Here is a 21,481-nt window from a genome sequence, read left to right as displayed (position 1 = left end):
ATGGAGCTGTTCTTTTCTCATGAAATGATACGAATAATATACCCTTTTTTATTCATGTCTAAATACATTAAAATCATTTAAACTTCAACGAGTAAAATATATGTCTAAATAAGGTTTCTGAAGTTATAATTGGTTTTGATTGCAGCATTCAAGAACAAAGATTAACCTTTTAACTTCTGTAGACAATGAAGTTATAATTTTAAAAGCTGTAATGAAAAGCGAAGTTTAAGTAAACTGCATATATTTTCATTCAAATTTGACAAGAAATATGAGGAGGGAAGAAAACCGGAACAGAAATAATTATGGGAGGAAGAAGCAATCGGAGAAGAAGATGAGATTTTAGAGAAAGAAGAGTAGAAAATTCATGTGTAATTCCATCATTGTCTCACCCTCCATGCAGATAGATTCATAAAGGGTGAATAACAGACAAATTTTGACAGACTGGCTGTTGGAACAATGAACAAAGATGAGGCAAACAGAACAGTTTCTTGAGCTTTAAGCCTCGAGACTTGCAGTGCAAACAATAACAGAATCAAGCATTTAAGAACCAAATGAAACTAAGATTGAGAGAGTATTGGATGAACAATTCTTGAATGAGTTTTTCATATATTTGAACAATGGCATAATGCCAATACATATACCAGACATAAGCTGGTCAATGAGATACAAAATCATCACCTAAACAATACCTACTACCACTAAATACATTGAAACTTGATAAAGTTACTTGTACACTTTGTAAAGCTGATTTATCAGCTCAATCTTCACCTAATAACATCAAGTACATGAACTACTTAGTTCTAATCCAAGTAAATTGCAAAACATCACTTGAAGAAACAAAAACAAAACAGCAGCTTGAACTTCAGCTGCAACTGCATGGCTCGGGCAGTTTCTGTTGCTCCATGTCAGCATGCAGGCCAGCTTCAACACTTGCAAAACAGAAATGACTCAAAAATGCACCGTATCACTAGTACATCTACTCCCTCTCAACTCCCCGTTTTGACACTGATCTAACTACCCTCCCTTACACGCACTGTTTTCATTAAAAACCAATGTCAAAATGTAGCGTTTTGACAACACAAAATTTAATAGAAATAAACAGAAATACAAAAATAGTAATCGTTATTTTATGGGTAGAATATCTGCTCTGTTCATGTAGGATTCTTTGGACTTCACCTTATTTCATTTCTGCTTTATAGAAGAGAAAAATTCATCATTAACGATTTTGTTTGATCTATTAAGATCCATAAACACGAATATTAATTTAGGAAAATGAAATCAAATCTTAGAACTAAAACAGATACTATCAAGATCAAAATATGATTGTGTATTGATTCAGTTTAAACAAATTTTGATACTTGTTAGAAATTTTAACAAAATATCTAACTAGATGTTTTAGGTTTCTACTTAGAAATTTCGGTATGCCTCACATTAAAAATTTGGTTTGGCAAAATGTCTAATTATATCCCTAAAAATTTTGATTATAGCCTATTGAGTCACATGAGCAGAAAACAGAAACTTTAAACATAAATTTTGGGGAAACATGAAAAAAGAAAAGGATGCGTAGTGACCCAAATACTTTGTGAGAAATGTTGTATATCAAAAATAGCTTACAACATTACATATATTATATTTTAGAAATTTTGTATGCTAAAATAGATTTTATATCACCTTATATATTTTGATTTTTCTTTCATTTTTTAATGTTAAATTTATCCTTTCACCCCCATCGATTTTGGATCTCATAATTTATTTTTGGTTCTTGGGTTCAGTGAGCTATTTTTGGTGCTTTCCAGGAGATTTTCTTTCATTTTCCTTTCTCCTATTTCGGTGGATTTTAGGGAGGTCTTTTATTTCATCTTTAGTGCTGATATATTTTCTCCTTAGTCTGGACTATGATATATTTTCTCCTTAGTCTGAACTATGTCTTCTTGTCTGTTATACCTATTGAGCACTTCTATTTTGAAGTAAAATTGTTATAAACAACATGGAGGTTTTATTAAGCAACGTGGATTATTTCTTCCATTGGCTTGGAGGGCATGAAATTTGTTTGAACTCTTTGAAGTGAATTCTGGTTGCGTTTAGCTTCTTTTTTTTAACAAGTATTTCTTCCATTGGCTTTTTTTTTTTAAAGTGTTTGATTTTGCATAGAGAAAGTGTAGAATGTAGATAGTCAAATGCATGTACGAGGATTATGATAGTGATTTTTGCAATTTCGTTGTGTTCAATTGTGCTGAAGCTCTCGATTTTCTTTTATTCAGCACACAGATATGGTCAGGCTATTGACTTGTACACGCAGGCGATAGAGCTAAATAGTCAGAATGCAGTGTACTGGGCCAATCGCTCACTTGCTCACACCAAATTGGAAGAGTATGGTAGTTCCATACAAGATGCTACTAAGGCAATTGAAGTGGATCCTAAATATTCAAAGGCATGCTTTATCTACTGAAGTGATTCAGCCTCTTATGCAGTATATATTTTTGTTCTTGTTCTGATGGTTCTCTAACTTACAGGGTTATTACAGACGAGGCGCAGCTTATCTTGCCATGGGGAAGTTTAAGGAAGCACTAAAGGATTTTCAACAGGTGCTGGGGTTGTAATATTTCAAAAAGATTTTTGTTTCATTGTCTTTGTTTAACTTCTTTCATTCAGAGGTTGCTGTTTATTTATAGAAGACGAATGTTAAACTGCTCTGACTAACTTTAACAACAGAAGCAGTAGTTTATTCATTAACTAACTAACTAACTAATTATAGTTCTAACATTATTGAGCAAGTTCTGAGGGGAAGACTGATGTTATGAAAAAGATTAAGTTTCCACAGATGGAGTAGAAATCTGCTAGTAAAACTGTTCAACGACTAGCAAAGAGGCAGCACTACCTTGTCCCATAAGAGAAATTTTGGAAAAGGAAAAGAAGGCCAGTCTCTAATATTTTAGCTTTATAGGTTCTATTATATGTTTTCGGCTATGAGCATATAAACTTATGATAGTTTTGCAAATGGTGCTAAAATGTGGTGGATCTGTATCCTGACGCTATGATAGTTTTGCAAATGGTGCTAAAATGTGGTGGATCTGTATCCTGACGCTACTTTATTGTTGGTGGATCCGTAAATTGAAATGATCCTTCTATGGCAGTGTCTTAGATTCTTATGATTGTTGCTGACTTCTTGAACTCATATCCATCATGCAATATTTTTCTTATTTCATGTTGAAGGCAGGCTTTGTAATTTATGATTTGAAGTAAACACTGCCGAGCATGAAGTTAGTCATAGGTTCTGCTTTGTAGTTATACAATGAAGTTAGGCTAAAATCATTAATGTGATGAGTGACTTTCTTGCCCTAGTAAGTCATTGGTAATCTTGCACTGGAAATTGAAACCAAGGGTTAAGGTCATGATAGGTTCGTTATCATTCTGGTGATTATATGTGACTGACAGTAAATGTTAAAAATGGATTATTGGCAACCTACAATCTTTGACTTTTCAAAGATATTTGTGTCAGAAAATTAGGCACCGAAAATCTAAGCATAGATTTTTGGGTTGAAATTTAGCTTGGGATAATTGCAATTTTGGTCCCTAATTGTATAGTGACTTTGCAAGTTGATCCTTAAGCTTCAACTATAAATAGGCCTAGTTATTTCTCATTTTCTCCATCCCACAAATGCCATTCTCTACTTAAGGCATTATTCTCTCTCCTTATTTGTAAAATTTCACTTGTATTTTGGAGTGAAATATATTTGGTAGTGCCCGAGGACGTAGGCAAAATTTGCTGAACCTCGTTAAAATTCTAGTGTTCTTTATTGTTTATTTTGCATATTTTGCGAGTGTGATTGTAGTGATTTATTGTGCTATTAAATTACGATAGAGGGATATTCTGGCTAGGAAAGACCTGGTACTTAAGCGATCCTTGTGATCCACCTCTCTTTCCTGGGAATTGAACTTTGTGTGATTTTTTAGTACAATAATTTTACTCTTTTACACGCTTCCGCGCAACAATTGGTATCAGAGCTAGATTCGTACTTGGGGAATACGACCGTTTACGATACTATTTACGTATACGGTATTGTTCATCCACGGTACTATTCACGTAGACGGTACTGTTCACATATACAGTAGTTGGGATCGAGGAGAAGAATGGCAGAGGCATCGTCATCAACAAAGACTACCGTGACCAATGCAAAATTTGAAGTAGAGAAATTTGATGGTACCAATAATTTTGGTATGTGGCAATGTGAGATCCTGGATGTCTTATGTCAGCAAGAGCTGGATATAGCCCTTGAAGAAAAAAACGACAAGATGGATGACAATGAGTGGGCCAAGATCAATAGACAGTGTGTGGTACAATCCGCCTATGTTTGGCCAAAGAGCGAAGTACTCTGTCATGAGGAGACATCATGAAGAAGTTGTGGGATACTTTGGAAGAAAAGTTTCTAACGAAAAGTCTTGAAAATAGGCTTTATATGAAAAAGAAACTTTTTCGGTTCACGTATGCACCCGGTATGTCGATGAATGACCATGTGAACTCATTCAATAAAATTTTAGCAGACTTGCTAAATTTGGATGAGAAGTTTGAAGATGAAGACAAGGCATTATTGTTGTTGAATTCTCTTCCCGATGAATATGATCATCTTACCACCACATTGCTTCATGGGAAGGATACGATCACATTTGATGCAGTCTGCAGTGCGTTGTACAGATCTGAGACTCGAAAGAAAGATAAAAGAGATCACAGAGATACAACTGCAGAAGTCTTAGCAGGAAGAGGTCGTTCACACAACAACAAACCTAGTAGAAGGGGCAAGTCCAAAGGGAGACCCGCCAAAGATGAATGTGCTTTTTGTCGTGAGAAAGGGCATTGGAAAAAGAATTGTCCTAAGTTACAAAAGGGCAAGGCTATTTCTAATGCATGTGTAGCGGAGCATGATGAGGAGTCAGACTTTAGCTTGGTTGGTATGGCAATGACATGTCATACGGATGAGTGGATCTTGGATTCGGGATGTACTTACCATATGTGTCCTAATAAGGACTGGTTTTCTAGTCTTGAAGAACTAGAAGGTGGAGTTGTTTTTATGGGCAATGACAGTGCTTGTAAGACAATGGGAATAGGTACAATCAAATTGAAGAATCACGACGGCTCAATCCAAGTCTTGACAGATGTTCGCTATGTACCTAGCTTGAAGAAAAATCTCATCTCATTAGGGGCCCTAGAATCTAAAGGGCTCACAGTCACTTTGAGAGATGGATTACTAAAGGTAGTAGCTGGGGTATTGACGGTGATGAAAGGCACTAGAAGAAATAACTTGTACTATTTAAATGGAAGTACAGTTATTGGATCAACAGCTTCTGCGAAAGATGCAGATTCAGAGTCTACCAGGTTATGGCATGGGCGATTAGGACATGCTGGTGAAAAAGCTTTGCAGACTTTGGCGAAGCAAGGCTTGTTGAAAGGTGCAAATTCTTGCAAATTGGAATTCTGTGAGCATTGTGTTCTGGGCAAGCAGACGAGGGTAAAATTTGGTTCAGCAATTCACAATACGGAAGGAATTCTGGACTATGTTCACAGTGACGTGTGGGGACCTACCAAAGTGGCTTCTTTGGGAGGTATGCATTATTTTGTTACTTTTGTTGATGATTATTCAAGAAAAGTATGGGTGTATCTAATGAAAAGAAAAAGTGAAGTTTTGGATGCATTTTTGAAGTGGAAGAAGATGGTGGAGACTCAGACTGGTCGAAAGGTCAAACGACTTCGATCAGATAATGGTACTGAGTACAAAAATGATCCATTTCTACAAGTATGCCAAGATGAGGGCATTGTGCGACACTTCACTGTTCGGGATACACCATGCAGAATGGGGTGGCGAACGTATGAATCGGACTATCTTGGAGAAAGTTCGATGTATGTTGTCCAATCTTTGGATTGGGCAAGGAATTTTGGGTGAGGCGATTACATATCGTGCCATCTAATCAACCGATTGCCATCACCGCAATAAAGGGAAAAACTCCTATAGAGATGTGGATGGTAAACACCTCATCGATTATGATTCTTTACATGTTTTGGTTCCACTTGCATATTATCATGTAAAGAATCTAAGTTAGACCCAAGAGCAAAGAAAACATTATTCATGGGTATAACTGGTGGAGTAAAAGGATACCGTCTCTGGTGTCCTGATACAAGGAAGATTGTTTTCAGTAGAGATGTGACTTTTGATGAATCAACCATGATGAAGAACAAGGATTCACAAAAGGATGACAAAACCAGTGGCACTTTGCAGCAGGTGGAGCTTGAAAAGGTTAATGATGATCCAGCTAATATTGAAGAAACAAATGATGAAGAAGTTTCGACCCAAGAACTTCTACAGCAACAAGATTCAATTGCATATAGGAGGCCAAGAAGAGAGATTCGTAAGCCTGCTCGCTTTGATGATATAGTGGCCTATGCACTTCCAATTGCAGATGATGATGTTCCTTCTACTTACACAGAAGTAATAAGTAACCCTGATGGTTTAAAGTGGAAGCAAGCTATGAATGAAGAAATGCAGTCTCTTCATAAAAATAGGACTTGGGAGTTGGTGACACTGCCCAAGGGAAAGAAGGCAATTGGATGCAAATGGGTATATGCAAAGAAGGAAGGATTTCCTGGAAAAAATGAAATTCGGTACAAGGCTAGATTGGTAGCAAAGGGTTACGCTCAGAAAGAAGGAATAGACTACAATGAAGTATTTTCTCCAGTTGTGAAGCATTCGTCTATTCGGATTTTGCTAGCCTTGGTTGCGCAATATGACCTTGAACTAGTTCAGCTTGATGTGAAGACGGCTTTTTTACACGGTGATTTGAAAGAGAAAATCTATATGACTCAGCCTGATGGATTCAAGGTTGCTGATAAAGAAAATTGGGTTTGCAAACTAACGAAGTCGCTTTATGGATTGAAACAATCTCCGAGGCAGTGGTACAAGCGATTTGAGCAGTTCATGAAAGGGCAAAGGTACACAAGAAGTAAATTTGATCATTGCGTGTATTTTCAGAAGCTACAAGTAGGAACTTTCATATACTTGCTCTTATATGTTGATGATATGCTGATAGCATCTAAGAGCAAAGTTGAGATTGAGAGATTGAAGACTCAACTCAATCTCGAGTTTGAGATGAAAGATCTGGGTGAAGCTAAGAAGATTCTTGGCATGGAAATATGTAGAGATAGAGCTCAAGGTAGAGTTAGCTTATCTCAGAAGCAGTATTTGAAGAAAGTACTACAGCAATTTGGCATGAACGAGCAAACCAAACCTTGGGTAGCTTGATGTATGCAATGGTGTGTACAAGACCCGACATTTCACAAGCAGTTAGTATAGTGAGCAGGTATATGCATAATCCTGGAAAAGGACATTGGCAAGCTGTGAAATGGATTCTACGGTATATTCTAAAGACCGTGGATGTTGGATTACTGTTCAAGCAGGATACTACACTTGGTAAAGGTGTTATTGGGTACGTTGATTTTGACTATGCCGGTGATTTGGACAAACGAAGATCAACCACCGGTTATGTGTTTACACTTGCTGGAGGACCAATAAGTTGGAAGTTTACACTGCATCTCTGATTGCGTTGTCAACCACGAAGCCGAATACATGGTCGTAATGAGGTCGTAAAGGAAGCTATTTGGTTACAAGGTATGGTTAAAACCTTGGGATTGGTTCAGAGCATATTGGCGTGTATTGTGATAGTCAAAGTGCTATTCATTTAGCAAAGAATCAAGTCTATCATGCACGTACAAAGCATATCGACGTACGATTCCATTTTGTGCGGGAAATTATTGATGAAGGGAAAATTCGTCTTCAGAAGATCAAGACTGCAGATAATCCCGCAGATATGTTGACCAAGGTGGTAACAACAATCAAGTTCGAACATTGTTTGAACTGATCAATATCCTGCAAGTTTAACAGTTGAAGAAGGCACTATCAAGTATTGTTGTCGAAGGCAGAAAGAATTGTGTGAAGATAAGATTATCCTAATCAAATCTTCAAGGTGGAGATTATTGGCAACCTACAATCTTTGACTTTTCAAAGATATTTGTGTCAGAAAATTAGGCACCGGAAATCTAAGCATAGATTTTTGGGTTGAAATTTAGCTTGGGATAATTGCAATTTTGGTCCCTAATTGTATAGTGACTTTGCAAGTTGATCCTTAAGCTTCAACTATAAATAGGCCTAGTTATTTCTCATTTTCTCCATCCCACAAATGCCATTCTCTACTTAAGGCATTATTCTCTCTCCTTATTTGTAAAATTTCACTTGTATTTTGGAGTGAAATATATTTGGTAGTGCCCGAGGACGTAGGCAAAATTTGCTGAACCTCGTTAAAATTCTAGTGTTCTTTATTGTTTATTTTGCATATTTTGCGAGTGTGATTGTAGTGATTTATTGTGCTATTAAATTACGATAGAGGGATATTCTGGCTAGGAAAGACACGGTACTTAGCGATCCTTGTGATCCACCTCTCTTTCCTGGGAATTGAACTTTGTGTGATTTTTTAGTACAATAATTTTACTCTTTTACACGCTTCCGCGCAACATGGATGTTAATTGCAGATGTGTCATCTGGGATAAATGAAGTGAGGGAAGCATGGTAGAGTCAGCGCAAAAGCAAGGAGTGTTCTAAATAATGTGTCATTTTTGTTGAAACCAGGGGGTTATTTTTTGGGTATTACTCCTGAAAAAGTAATTGCCAAAAACCGTTGTTTCTGGATTTGTGTATTTTTCTTTTTTTTTCCCTTATGATTACTGCTGCACCTGTTTTTGGGAAGTGATTGTGTAAACATTTTAGTGTGCTTTAGTTATTGTAAAAATATTTTTAACATTGTTAATTTTAATATTATTGTAAGAATATTTTGAATTATAATTCAGTTATCAATTTATATCATATATATATCTTTCATTGAATTTGATGTATCATTTAAATTTGCCGTTTTTGGTTGGATTTTATGTTACAAGAAGGATTGTATATGGATGAAAATTGGATGTTACAAATTTGCCAAAATTAGTAGCGTTTTTTTATAAACGCCGCTAAAGAACCGTACTTTTAGCGGCGTTTGTGGGTAAAGTGCCGCTAAAGATCATGTTCTTTAGCGGCGTTTGTTGGTATAAACGCCGCAAAAGTTAGCGACGTTGTCAATAGCGACATTTTTTTGCGGCGCACATTAAAAATTTGGTTTGGCAAAATGTCTAATTATATCCCTTAAAATTTTTATTATAGCCTATTGAGTCACATGAGCAGAAAACAGAAACTTTAAACATAAATTTTGGGGAAACATGAAAAAAGAAAACGATGCGTAGTGACCCAAATACCTTGTGAGAAATGTTGTATATCAAAAATAGCTTACAACATTACATATATTATATTTTAGAAATATTGTATGCTAAAATAGATTTTATATCACCTTATATATTTTGATACGAATTAAATACATTATATTTCATCAAAATAATTACTACTTCAAATAAAAATAAATTTTGGTATAACAATATTTGTTAGTATGAATCCATATTCATACCAAATTTTTGAAGGATGCCCAGCTTTCTATAGAGATAAAAATCTTTTTTAAGAAATATTCAAGTTTTTGAAGGGCACCAAAATTTCTAAACTGATATCAAAATTAATATTTTTAATTTAGTCTATTTTAGTCTTTGTATTTTATAAATTTTGAGATTTAGGTCAATTTAATCAAATGGTACTGATAAATATGTTAGATCAAATTCTGGTATTAAATCTCATACTCCTTGTTCTTCAATTTGATAACATTTAATTTATATATTTTAAAATTTTAAAATTTCAGTCTTAATTCAAATTATGACAGGTAAATATGTTATAAATAGTGTAGCGTTTTTTAGTATTATTTGGAAATATCAACCTAACATAGTGTTACACTTATATGTATGTTGTATGATATTTAAATAATAAAAATGTATAATGATAAATTTAGCCTGTAACATTTATATTTTTTAATATTTTGATCATCATTTTTTAAAGCTATATTTAGTACTCAATCTTTCAAAAGTATTAAATTTGATCACCAACCTTTTAAAAGAGTTAAATTATTATTCTTAATGAAAGTATCAATTAAAATATTAAATTTTTAGACATAATAACCTACATGATAATTCATGTGTACTTTATTATTATTATTATTTAAATTATAAACTTTCAAGCTTTGGTCGTTACCGTGGTTAAAACCTCTTCATTGTATATTTATAATATGCCTTATTTTTGGCCTCTAATTCAAATGGATATGATAGAAATACTCCCACTAGCTAGTCACATCAGATGCATCTTGGAGCCAGCTATATATAATCCACGAGACTTGCATCATATGCCACCAAGAAACCTTGATTGTAGATGTTGATAGATGCATTTGGTATCAGATTTGAGTCTGGTGAGCAATGCCTTCTTCTGAGCGATGATGAAAGGCGAGTCGCTGACGACGGTGGCTACTGATATAAGAAAAATAATAATGAACTTTGACCAATGAATTTGGCATAAGCATAGCCACGAATCTACTCAAGCTGAATGAGGTTATATGGGTGTTCATTGTATTGCTTGTATCAATATTTATAATTGAACTAAATCTAAATCAGCCTGCACATTAATACATATTTTAAATTTATCAATTTTGATTATATGAAATTATAGAAAATATGTTAGATAAAGTTTAAATAAAATTTTTAAAAATAGTTGGTTTACTTTTAAAAGTGAATGAAGATTAATAATATAAACTATTAGTGTTTTTCTTTTTCATCATTGACCATTTTGTTTTATCTATTAAGATCGGATAAGGAGATCCACAAACAAGAATATTCAGGAAAATGAAATCAAATAGCTAGAAATTAAAAAAAAATCAATCGAATTAGAGGTTCAAAAGAAAAATATATAGTATTAGGTATTATATTCAACATTTTATAAAAGTATATGTATCAAAATGCATTACCCTAATTTTTAAAGATATGTAAGATTATTTTAATAATTTCATTAATTAAATTAATATCAAATTGATTTATAACACTAATTCAATCACATATTTAAATAATAGAGTAGATTTTAACACGTTTGTATATTTTAATCAAAACCATGTTTTTTTATATAATGTATTTTAATTATTTTATGTTCTCTTCGTGTTCATCAGTAATATAAATTTCTTAACATTAGTAAATCATTTTATGTTTAGTTTGTTATATTCTTTTATACATATCGTGTTAATGATATTTTTCGTATTTGGTCATATTTTATAAGGAACGAGTCTCAAAGTTATACACAATTTTAATTTAATGTGCAACTGTATACATGAACTTTAAATTAGTGCAATTATGCATGCAAAACTATAATTTTGATTCAAATTTATACTTGAAACTTTAACTTTGATTTAATCGTACATATTTAAAGAAATAAATCAATCAATTTATTTTTATATTAGATAAATATAATTATTTATATATGAAATGTATAAACATAAAATTATGTTATATCAATAATTGTGTTAATAATTTATAAGAATTAGATCAAATCAAATCAAAATTTTATGTATAAAATTACACTAAATTAAAGTTTATGTTATAATTACGTATTAAATTATAGTTGATGTCAATATTTTGCAAAGCTTGTTTTATTTTTAAATTATTTTCCAAAGATTGTCACATTGATACAATTTAGAGGAATAATTTGGTTTTTGGTATTGGGTTTCAATTTTATCTTAGATTTTATATAACAAAATGTGTTTGTAATAGTTTTTACGTGTGTAGTTCATTTTATTATATAAATTACAACACTTAGGGCTATTTATGTCATTTACATGCTATCTTTTGAGATGTCTCAAATCATTTTACTTTTTAACAATCTTACCTGAACAACAATAGAATCCACAACCTATAAAGAAATACAAGACAAATTCAAATCTCCAGTTTTTATATATAAACAGAAGGGTTAAGTATTCCCTAAAACAAAGATTATGAATTACCTGGCATTAATCATAATCACTACCAGAAACGGTCTTGCAATATGATAGAAGGAACATGTCGGACTTTGCAGAAATCTTCTCCCCCTTCTTCCACTTTATCCTTGAATGTCTTTGGCATTGATTCAACCTTCAGTTCTTGGAGGGTCGCAATGAACCTTAGTCCATCTGGAAGCTTTTTTAGTTGTCTGCATTTTTGTATCTCCAATCGCCGAAGACAAGGCATGGCTCCTTCACTCACCTTGCACTCCTCCAGAAAGTTCAGCTCCTTAAGGCTTAGAGACTCAAGTTTAGCAAAAGCTTGTCCACAGCAAAACATTTCCTTTCCTTCAAAAGCTTTTTGATGGAATTTAAGAATCCTTAAGTTAGGCAGTTTCACAAGTGTTGGCATTGTTGGCACATAATTAAATTAACCTTGCACAAATAAATTATGAAAAATTATGAAGAGTGAAGAGACTTGAATATGAATAGTGAAGAGACTTGAAGATGAAAAGTTACACACATTATGAAGAGTGAAGAGACTTGAATATGAAAGGATACACTCATGCATGAATAGTCACAACTCCTAGCATATAGTGATATAGATGAATAGTCACTTACAACTCCTATATAAAGAGTTGTATGTGATGAAGAATTATTAACTTGTGTGATTGAAATAAAAAGCTTATTTGAAAGAATTTTTCCATACAAAATTTATTTCTCTTCTCCATTATATTCCTTATCATTTTCTTAATCATTCAACTACAAATTGGTATCAGAGCCTTGTTCGATCGAAATGAACAATTCTATTCCTCTTTCTTCCGTTCCCCAATTAACCAAAGAAAATTATGGCAAATGGAGTATCCAAATGAAGGCTCTTCTTGGATCTCTAGAAGTTTGGGAGATTGTTGAAAAAGGTTACAATGAAGTTGAGGCTGAAGAGGAGGAGGGATTAACACAAGTTCAGAAAGAGAGTTTAAGAAAATCAAGGAAGAAAAATCAACAAGCCTTATTTTGGATATATCAAGGAGTTCAATCATATGAAGCAGCTTGGGAAAAAATAGCTTGTGCCACCACGGCAAAACAAGCATGGGATATTTTACAAAATTCTTTCAAAGGAGATGAAAAGGTGAAAAGAGTTCGGTTGCAAACTCTTCGAGGGGAGTTTGAAAGATTGCAAAAAACAGAGTCGGAATCAGTTTCTGATTACTGTTCACGAGTTTTGTCCATAGTCAACCAATTAAAAAGAAATGGTGAAACTATGGATTATAGTCGTGGTGTTGAAAAAATCCTCCGTTCTTTGGATTCTAGATTTGACTACATTGTGGTAGCCATTGAAGAATCAAAGGACTTGAGTACTATGACTATTGATGAACTCACAGGTTCGTTGCAAGCCCATGAAGAAAGATTAAACAAGAAGAAGAAGGAAGTAGATCTAGATCAAGCACTCCAGTCAAAGTTGTCTCTAAATGAGAAGAAAGGAGAATTTAAAAATCAAAGAGGGAGAGATCGTGGAAGAGGAAGAAATTTTAGAGGAAGAGGCTCAAATGCTCATCAAAGAGATGAAAATGCAAGCACGGAGAATGGATGGAAAGAAGCCAACCAAAGTTAGAATTTTAGAGGATCACAAAGAGGACGTGGACGTGGAAATCAAAGAGGAAGAGGTCGTGGCTATTTGGAATGTTATCATTGCCACAAACCTGGTCATTTGGCAAGTGAATGCTGGTACAAGAAAGAAGAGAAAAATGAAGCTAATATAGTACAAAATAATCAAGAGCAAAAGCAAGGAACTTTGTTGCTCGTGTCTCATGGTGGAGAGATTGATGATATCTGGTACATAGACAATGGTGCTAGCAAGCATATGACAGGTAACAAAAATTTATTTTCGAAGTTCTTTGAATCTGATTGTGGAGAAGTAAAAGTAGGAGATGGAAAGGCTTACAAAGTTAGCGGTGTTGGTGAGTTGGAGTTCAAAACAAAGCAAGAAAGGTAGAGAAAATGTCTGAAGTTTATTTTGTTCCTGGTCTTAAAAATAATCTGCTTAGCGTTGGGCATCTTTTGAAGAAGGGGTATGATATTCATTTTCGTGACATGGCTTGCTATTTATCAAAGAAAAATCAGGTTGTTGCTAGAGTTGGAGTGGCATCAAATAATCTTTTCTCTCTCACCCTTCAAAATCAGAATATGTCTTGTTTTATTGGTGCTCATAAAGGAGTTTCAAAGTTATGGCATGATAGATATGGATATTTGAACTATGGAAATTTGGAGATGCTTTCAAGGAAGATGATGGTCAGAGGTTTACCAAAAATCAATCGACTTGATGATATTTGTGAAGCATGTCAACTTGGAAAGCAACACAAAATTGCTTTTCCTTTTCAATCATCGTGGAAAGCAAGAAGACCATTGCAACTTATTCACTCAGATCTTTGTGGTCCAATGACAGTTTCATCTTTGGGAGGTAATCGTTACTTTATCTCTTTCATTGATGATTACTTAAGAAAGTTATGGGTGTACTGTGTAAAAGAAAAATTAGAGGCTTTTTAGAGATTTAAAGATTTCAAGGCAAAAGTGGAGAACTTTACTGGACTGAAAATTAACACCTTACGGACAGATCGTGGAGGTGAATATTTTTCAAAAGAATTTGAGAAATATTGCCGAGATAGTGGCATCCGGCATGAAATGACAGTCCGCCATACACCTCAGCAAAATGGTGTGTGTGAAAGAAAGAATAGAACAATTATGGAAATGGCTAGATGTCTTCTTAAGAAGAAGAGGTTATCAAGAAGATTTTGGGCTGAAGCTGTTTCCTGTGCAGTTTATCTTATCAACAGATCACCGACAAGAAGCTTGGAGAATTGCACACCACATGAGGCATGGTATGGTACAAAGCCTAGTGTTCGTCATCTTAGAGTATTTGGGAGTGTTGCTTACTCTCATATTCCAGATGCAATGAGAAGCAAGTTGGATGACAAGTCAGAGAAATACATTTTCATTGGTTATAGTGAAAGAAGTAAGGCATACAAGTTGTACAATCCGGTGACAAAGAAGATTGTGATAAGCCGAGATGTTCGGTTTGATAAAAATTCCATGTTTGAAGATATGGAAGTTGAAAAGGAAAATTTGCCAATTTTTCCTTTTGAATTTGAAGAAGAAGAAGAAGAGGCAGTAATTGAGAATGTTGAAGATGATGCTCAAGCAAAAAATCCTCCTGCTTCCCCAAGTTCTTCATCAAATTCTTCTTCATCTAGCCCGATCTGAAAAACGAGAAGCATCCAAGAGTTATATGATGTAACTGATGAAGTTGTGCAAAATAATGCTGTATCATTTGCCTTCTTTGCAGGAGAAGATCCAATTTCTTTTGATGATGTATATCAAGAAGAAATATGGAGGAAAGCCATGAAAGAAGAGATTTGCTTAATTGAAGACAATGATACATGGGAGCTTACAGATTTGCCACCGCATAAGAATTCAATTGGAGTCAAATGGGTGTACAAGACAAAGATGAATCCAAATGGCTCTATCAACAAGTATAAGGCAAGGCTGGTTGCAAAAGGATACAAGCAAAAGGAAGGAGAAGATTTTACAGAGGTATTTGCTCCAGTTTCAAGACTTGAGACAGTCCGGTTACTTATTTCTCTTGCTGCCCAAAACAATTGGAAAATGTTCCAAATGGACGTAAAATCTGCGTTTTTGAATGGTGTTCTCAAAGAAGAAGTCTATGTTGATCAACCACCAGGGTTTGTCAAAAAAAGAGAAGAAGAAAAAGTTTACAAGTTGAAGAAAGCTTTGTACGGGTTAAAGCAATCACCCCGAGCTTGGTACAGCCGCATCGATTCTTATTTTCAGAAGTGTGGATTCCAAAAATGTCCATATGAGCATACTCTCTACATCAAAGACAATTCTCAAGGAAGATTCATGGTTGTAAGTCTCTACGTTGATGATCTTATCTTCACAGGAAATGATGTGAAGATATTGAAAGAATTTCAGCACTGAATGATGGCAGAATTTAAGATGACAGATTTGGGAGAACTTCATCATTTTCTGGGCATTAAAGTTCATCAATCTGAGAAAGGAATTTTTATTTCACAAGAGAGCTACACAAAGGAAGTTCTAAAAAGGTTCAAGATGGAAAATGCGAATCCAGTCTCTACTCCATGCATTACAGGTCTGAAGTTATCTAAAGAGGGTGAAGGAAAGCTAGTCAATTCCACCATATTCAGAAGTTTGGTTGGAAAGTTGATGTATCTGACTTCGACAAGGCCTGACATCGTGTATGCTGTTAGCTTGGTAAGTAGATTCATGGAGAAACCTTACTCCAATCACTGGGAGGCTGCCAAGAGAATATTGAGATATGTGAAGGGAACCATTGATTATGGAATTTTCTATAAAGCTAATACATTAGTTGATCTCATTGGTTATACGGATAGTGATTTAGCAGGAAGCATTGATGATAGCAGAAGCACTTCTGGTTATGTTTTTCACCTTGGTAGTGGTGCAGTTTCATAGAGCTCAAAGAAACAATCAGTTGTGGCGCTTTCGACTACAGAAGCTGAATATATCGCTGCATCTTATGCAGGATGTCAATTGATTTGGTTACGTGGAATTTTAGAAAGTCTTAAGCAGAAGCAGAGCAAGTCAACAATTTTGTTTTGTGACAATAGTTCTACTATTTTGGTCACAAAAGATCCAGTTCTTCATAGAAGGACAAAACACATTCGCATTCGATATCACTTCTTGAGGGAACTAGTGAATAATGGTGATGTTCAAGTTGAATATTGCAAGATGGAAGATCAGATGGCTGATATCTTCACAAAGCCTCTAAGTGGATAAGTCTTCAAGAAAAATGTTGAAATGTTGGGAGTTCAAAGCAAGTTTAATTTAAGGGAGGCATTGTTGGCACATAATTAAATTAACCTTGCACAAATAAATTATGAAAAATTATGAAGAGTGAAGAGACTTGAATATGAATAGTGAAGAGACTTGAAGATGAAAAGTTACACACATTATGAAGAGTGAAGAGACTTGAATATGAAAGGATACACTCATGCATGAATAGTCACAACTCCTAGCATATAGTGATATAGATGAATAGTCACTTACAACTCCTATATAAAGAGTTGTATGTGATGAAGAATTATTAACTTGTGTGATTGAAATAAAAAGCTTATTTGAAAGAATTTTTCCATACAAAATTTATTTCTCTTCTCCATTATATTCTTTATCATTTTCTTAATCATTCAACTACAGGCATTGGATCTTCCTCAAGCTTGCACCTTCTCAACTTCATGTAAGCGAGATTTGAAGACAAGCAGTGGTACTCTGGTAACCTTCTTATCTCCACATCTAACCTCAACTTAGAAATGTTTTCGCAACTCAAAAGGAGGTGTGCCAAATGTCTTGGATCTATTCTTCCTTCATCATTGATAATAGACAAGGAATGAATATATTTACTTTGGATGATAGGTGGATTCTTGTCCAACTCCTCCGTGCTAAAATCTTCAATATTGAAGGACCCTCGAATCTCCAACTCTCTAAGGTTTGTCATGTTGATAAGATCCTTTACATAACAATTCTTGGTGTTGAAGTTGACAAGTGTTTGGAGGTTTTTCAACGTACCCAACTTCAACTTTGTTTTACGACTACATTGCTGGGGGAGATATAGATGCCTTAGTTGCTGCATCCTCCATAACACGTTAGGTACATGAATAGAGTTTGACCATTCGCTTTCTATTCTTAAATCTAATGTTTGCAAGCACCTTAAGTTGCCTAGAGATGATGGCAACTTTGAACTCAAGAAGTCCAGACCCCTTAATCTCAAGAATCTTAAATGGATGAGTTTACCAATGTCATTGGGTAACTTGCATCCTGCAACTCCTCCTCTTTCGTAATCTAAGACTCTAAGAAAATTAAAATTATTGAACATATATTTCCAAATTCCCCTCAATTTAGTAGTTAACACACTAAAACATAAAACTGCGGCAAACCAAACCAGTGGATTGAAACTTTCACCTTCGTGGTTGTTGAAGTAGCTTAGCATTGTCAATGGCAAAACCTTTTCCATTTCCTCGCTCGGCACAAACTCTTCAAAGAACAAAAGTGATCGAAGACGTGGACTTTTAATGCACTGTATCCAAAAAAATTTGTGTACAGAAACTCTGCGATCCCTCCCGGTTGTGGATAACTGACACACATTTGACTGATCAGCAATATAGAGGAATTTTTCTTGTTTCGCCTTCAACAAGCAAAGATTTCTCATTAGATCATGCATCTGAAAACTTCTCATCTTTAAGGTTGCAATGTCTCTTTCTCGTACTTGAATCATACATCTTTCTGCAAGCTCCAGCAAATAACCTTCAGCCACATCTTCCGCTATTTGCCCTTCCCTCTCCTTCTTCTTGCTTTGATGAAACAATACCTTCGGCAACCCATAACTGAATCAATCTATCCGCAGGTATCTCATAATCTTCCGGAAAGTGGCTTAAATAAAGAAAACATGGTCTTAAATAGGGAGGCAAATCATCATAACTTAATGCCAACACATCTCTTAGTACTTCACCTTTATCGTTGTTCAAGTATGATTTCAAATTTGCTGATACATTCCGCCATTCAGTTAATGAAGTATACTTTGTAGCCAAAATTCCTCCCAATATAATGATGGCTAATGGAAGCCCTGCACAGTGTTTAACCATGTCCTCTCCCAACTCCTGCATTTTCGCATCAATTTTATAGCCTGTAGAATACCAAAACCAAGTTTCAAAAAAATCAGTGATAACTTCAAAACCAGACTACAGTTTAGTAATTAACCACACAACATTGACATCTTAAACAATTTCAAATAATTAGTGAAGCAGGATGCAATGCAAGTTACCCACAACATTACATTTTAGTAATTAACCACAATATTATCACCAATTTAACAATTTGAAAAGTTATTAAAAATAAATAAAATGTTTATTGTACTATGTGTTAACAATTTAACAATTTAACAATTTAACATTTTAGTAAATAACAACTTGAGCCTAATGATTGTAGTAAAATGAGAAATTAGAAAGTTATATTGTACTATGTTTTAAGGCTTTATTTTAGTAGGAGAAATTAGAAAGGAGATAAATTAAAAATATTATGAGCAGCAATCATAATACGAGCTTTTATATAAACAAATTATAAATACAAATTATAAAGATATTTTATAGTTGGATTTGTATTCAAGTAATAATCTAAAAGTAGATTTTTAATTAATAATTCAAGTAATAATCTAAAAGTAGGTATTTTTTTTTACTACAAACGTGTTATGATTGCTCCTCCTATCTTTCTTTAATGAATCAAGATTTTGATTTTAATGAAAGTTAATTTAATAATTCCCTATAATTGATTTATAATATTAAATCAACTAGTTTTACAGAATTTTTATAGTTAAAAAAAATAGAATGTCACTATTATGAAATCAATGAACATATTACCCGGAAAATTAGTTGGGGGAAAGACCGTCTTTTGAAATAGTTCCCAGCTTTGTTGGTAGTTTAGACACTGCAACTCATACAGGAAACCTTTTTTGTCAGAATGGTAAACTATCTCTTTGTTCCGAGAGGTGAGCAATATCTTGCTTCTCGTCTCCCTTACTGAAAAAGCTGGTTTTAAGCTATCCCAAGACTCGGTGTTCCAAATATCATCGAGTTCCACCAAACATTTATTTCCTCCAAGAAACTAGATAACTTCTCCGATAATTTTTCAACCTTCATCTTCTTGTCAGCTTCACTTAAGAGGTTAAAATCAGATAAAATGTCTTCCCATACTTTTCTTTTTTGACAGTTTTGAGAAACGTATGCCCAAGCCAAGTGTTTGAAATGACCAACAACTTTGCTTTGACTATATATTTTCTTGGCAAGAGTGGTCTTCCCCAGACCACCCATGCCACATATGGAGAGAACCTTGCATTCGCTTTCCTCATCGACAAGAACTGAGACCAGTTTCTCAATACCCTTACCCAATCCAACAATGTTATCATCCATAACATGAGGATAAGGCCGCCTTGCCTCCCGCCTTTCAGTTGAAGAACTTGGTCCTTCTCCATCAACACCTAACTTTGATACATCATACGTCTTCATTTGTCGAGTCAATACTTTGATTCTGGCTGTGATTTTCTCTATCTCTGACTTGATCTGGTGGAGCAGACATCCCTCCTTGAGGAAACAAGCGGATCTTTTGATGGAATTTGAAAATCCACCTTTCCTTTTGGAAGCAACTTTGAGGGAAAACGTCTCGATCACATCTTCAGCATCGTAGGCCAACTCTCTGATCTCAACAACGGTGGTACGTATCACCTCATGATCAACTCTTCTTGCGTCTGCCACTTTCAAGAAGCTTTGCATCCATCTCAGCTCACTTGCTAAGCCCTCAACTTGTTCATCGACGCCCCACAAGGATGTAACTTCTTGTGTTAACTTGTCGATTGTTTCGAGAGCATAAGACACAGCAGAGAAATCCATAGATTGTTCTGAAAATTAATTTCTCAAAATGTAATCTTTCTATAATTTCAATTCTAGCGAGCGTGAAAAGAAAAAAGAAAGACTTTATTGTGAAGTGTAGAAAGAAGTAGCAACAGCCAGTCCTATTTAACTGGAAACCAAGTTGGAGGAAGACTGAGTAATTTTATTTAGGTCATATTGTGCTACTAGTCCATATATTTTGAGAAATTTGTGGATTTAATCCTTCTAATTTGGTCAATTTTAGTATTGTACTTTTCAAATTTTGAGACTTTAGGTCAATTTGGTCAAACGGTACTGGTTAAATATGTTAGATAAAAAATTTCTATTAATATTGTACTATGCATAGGTTGTGAATTAAGTCTTTATTCTCTAATTTGATTCTTTTTAATCAATATACTTTTAAATTTGAAATTTTAATCTTGATTCAAACTATGATTGTTAAATTCATTTTCTTAAATACCATGATTTTTTAGTATTATTTGGAAATATCAGCTAATAAGTTATTATTTATGTAATAATATTTTATTGTAAAAGATTTTGAAAATAAAATAGTTTAACTTAAGAAATTTAATAGACACATAATACATGGACTAGTAGCAAAATTTGACCTTTAACTGTAAAGTTGTATAACTTCCATATATTTTTATTTCCCATCTCCATTAATCATTCGCGTAGACAATTCTTTAATGGAATCCTCCAATTATTATATGACTTTCAAAATAAATTTATTATTCCAATCCCAAATTTTTCAATTGAACTTTATATTTATGGTAATGCATTGACAGATTTTACACTAATATTGAATTTGATTATTCCACAATTATATAAAGTGAAAAGTAAAAAAAAAAAAAACAGTATTATCTTTTAAAAATAATATAATTATTTATAAAAAACTAATTTGCAAACATTAGTTTGACAATGGACAACATATATCTATACAACATGTGATGAATCGAAGAAGAACAAAGTGGATTTAAAAATCCCTTTTTGAGCCCTGTTTGTAAGAATGGGATGGGAAGGCATAGCTATTA

At 34.1% G+C, this 21,481-nt stretch overlaps 1 protein-coding gene and 1 pseudogene across 1 annotated transcript; one reads left to right on the top strand and one right to left on the bottom strand.

The window, feature by feature from the left end:
• The first annotated feature begins 1,930 nt into the window (after positions 1-1,930).
• Positions 1,931-2,651, top strand: LOC105761297 (serine/threonine-protein phosphatase 5). Its single transcript, XM_052624626.1, has 2 exons — positions 1,931-2,431; positions 2,514-2,651. Exons 1-2 carry the CDS (start codon positions 2,195-2,197, stop codon positions 2,598-2,600), a joined length of 324 nt encoding a protein of 107 aa, XP_052480586.1. The 5' UTR covers positions 1,931-2,194; the 3' UTR covers positions 2,601-2,651.
• Positions 2,652-12,007: 9,356 nt separating this feature from the next.
• On the bottom strand, positions 12,008-20,539 carry LOC105801317 (probable disease resistance protein RF9; annotated as a pseudogene).
• Between the last annotated feature and the right edge of the window lie 942 nt (positions 20,540-21,481).

Source organism: Gossypium raimondii, chromosome 11, assembly GCF_025698545.1.
Source record: "Gossypium raimondii isolate GPD5lz chromosome 11, ASM2569854v1, whole genome shotgun sequence".
Taxonomy (NCBI): Eukaryota; Viridiplantae; Streptophyta; class Magnoliopsida; order Malvales; family Malvaceae; genus Gossypium; species Gossypium raimondii.
This window is presented reverse-complemented; position numbering and strand designations above follow the sequence as displayed.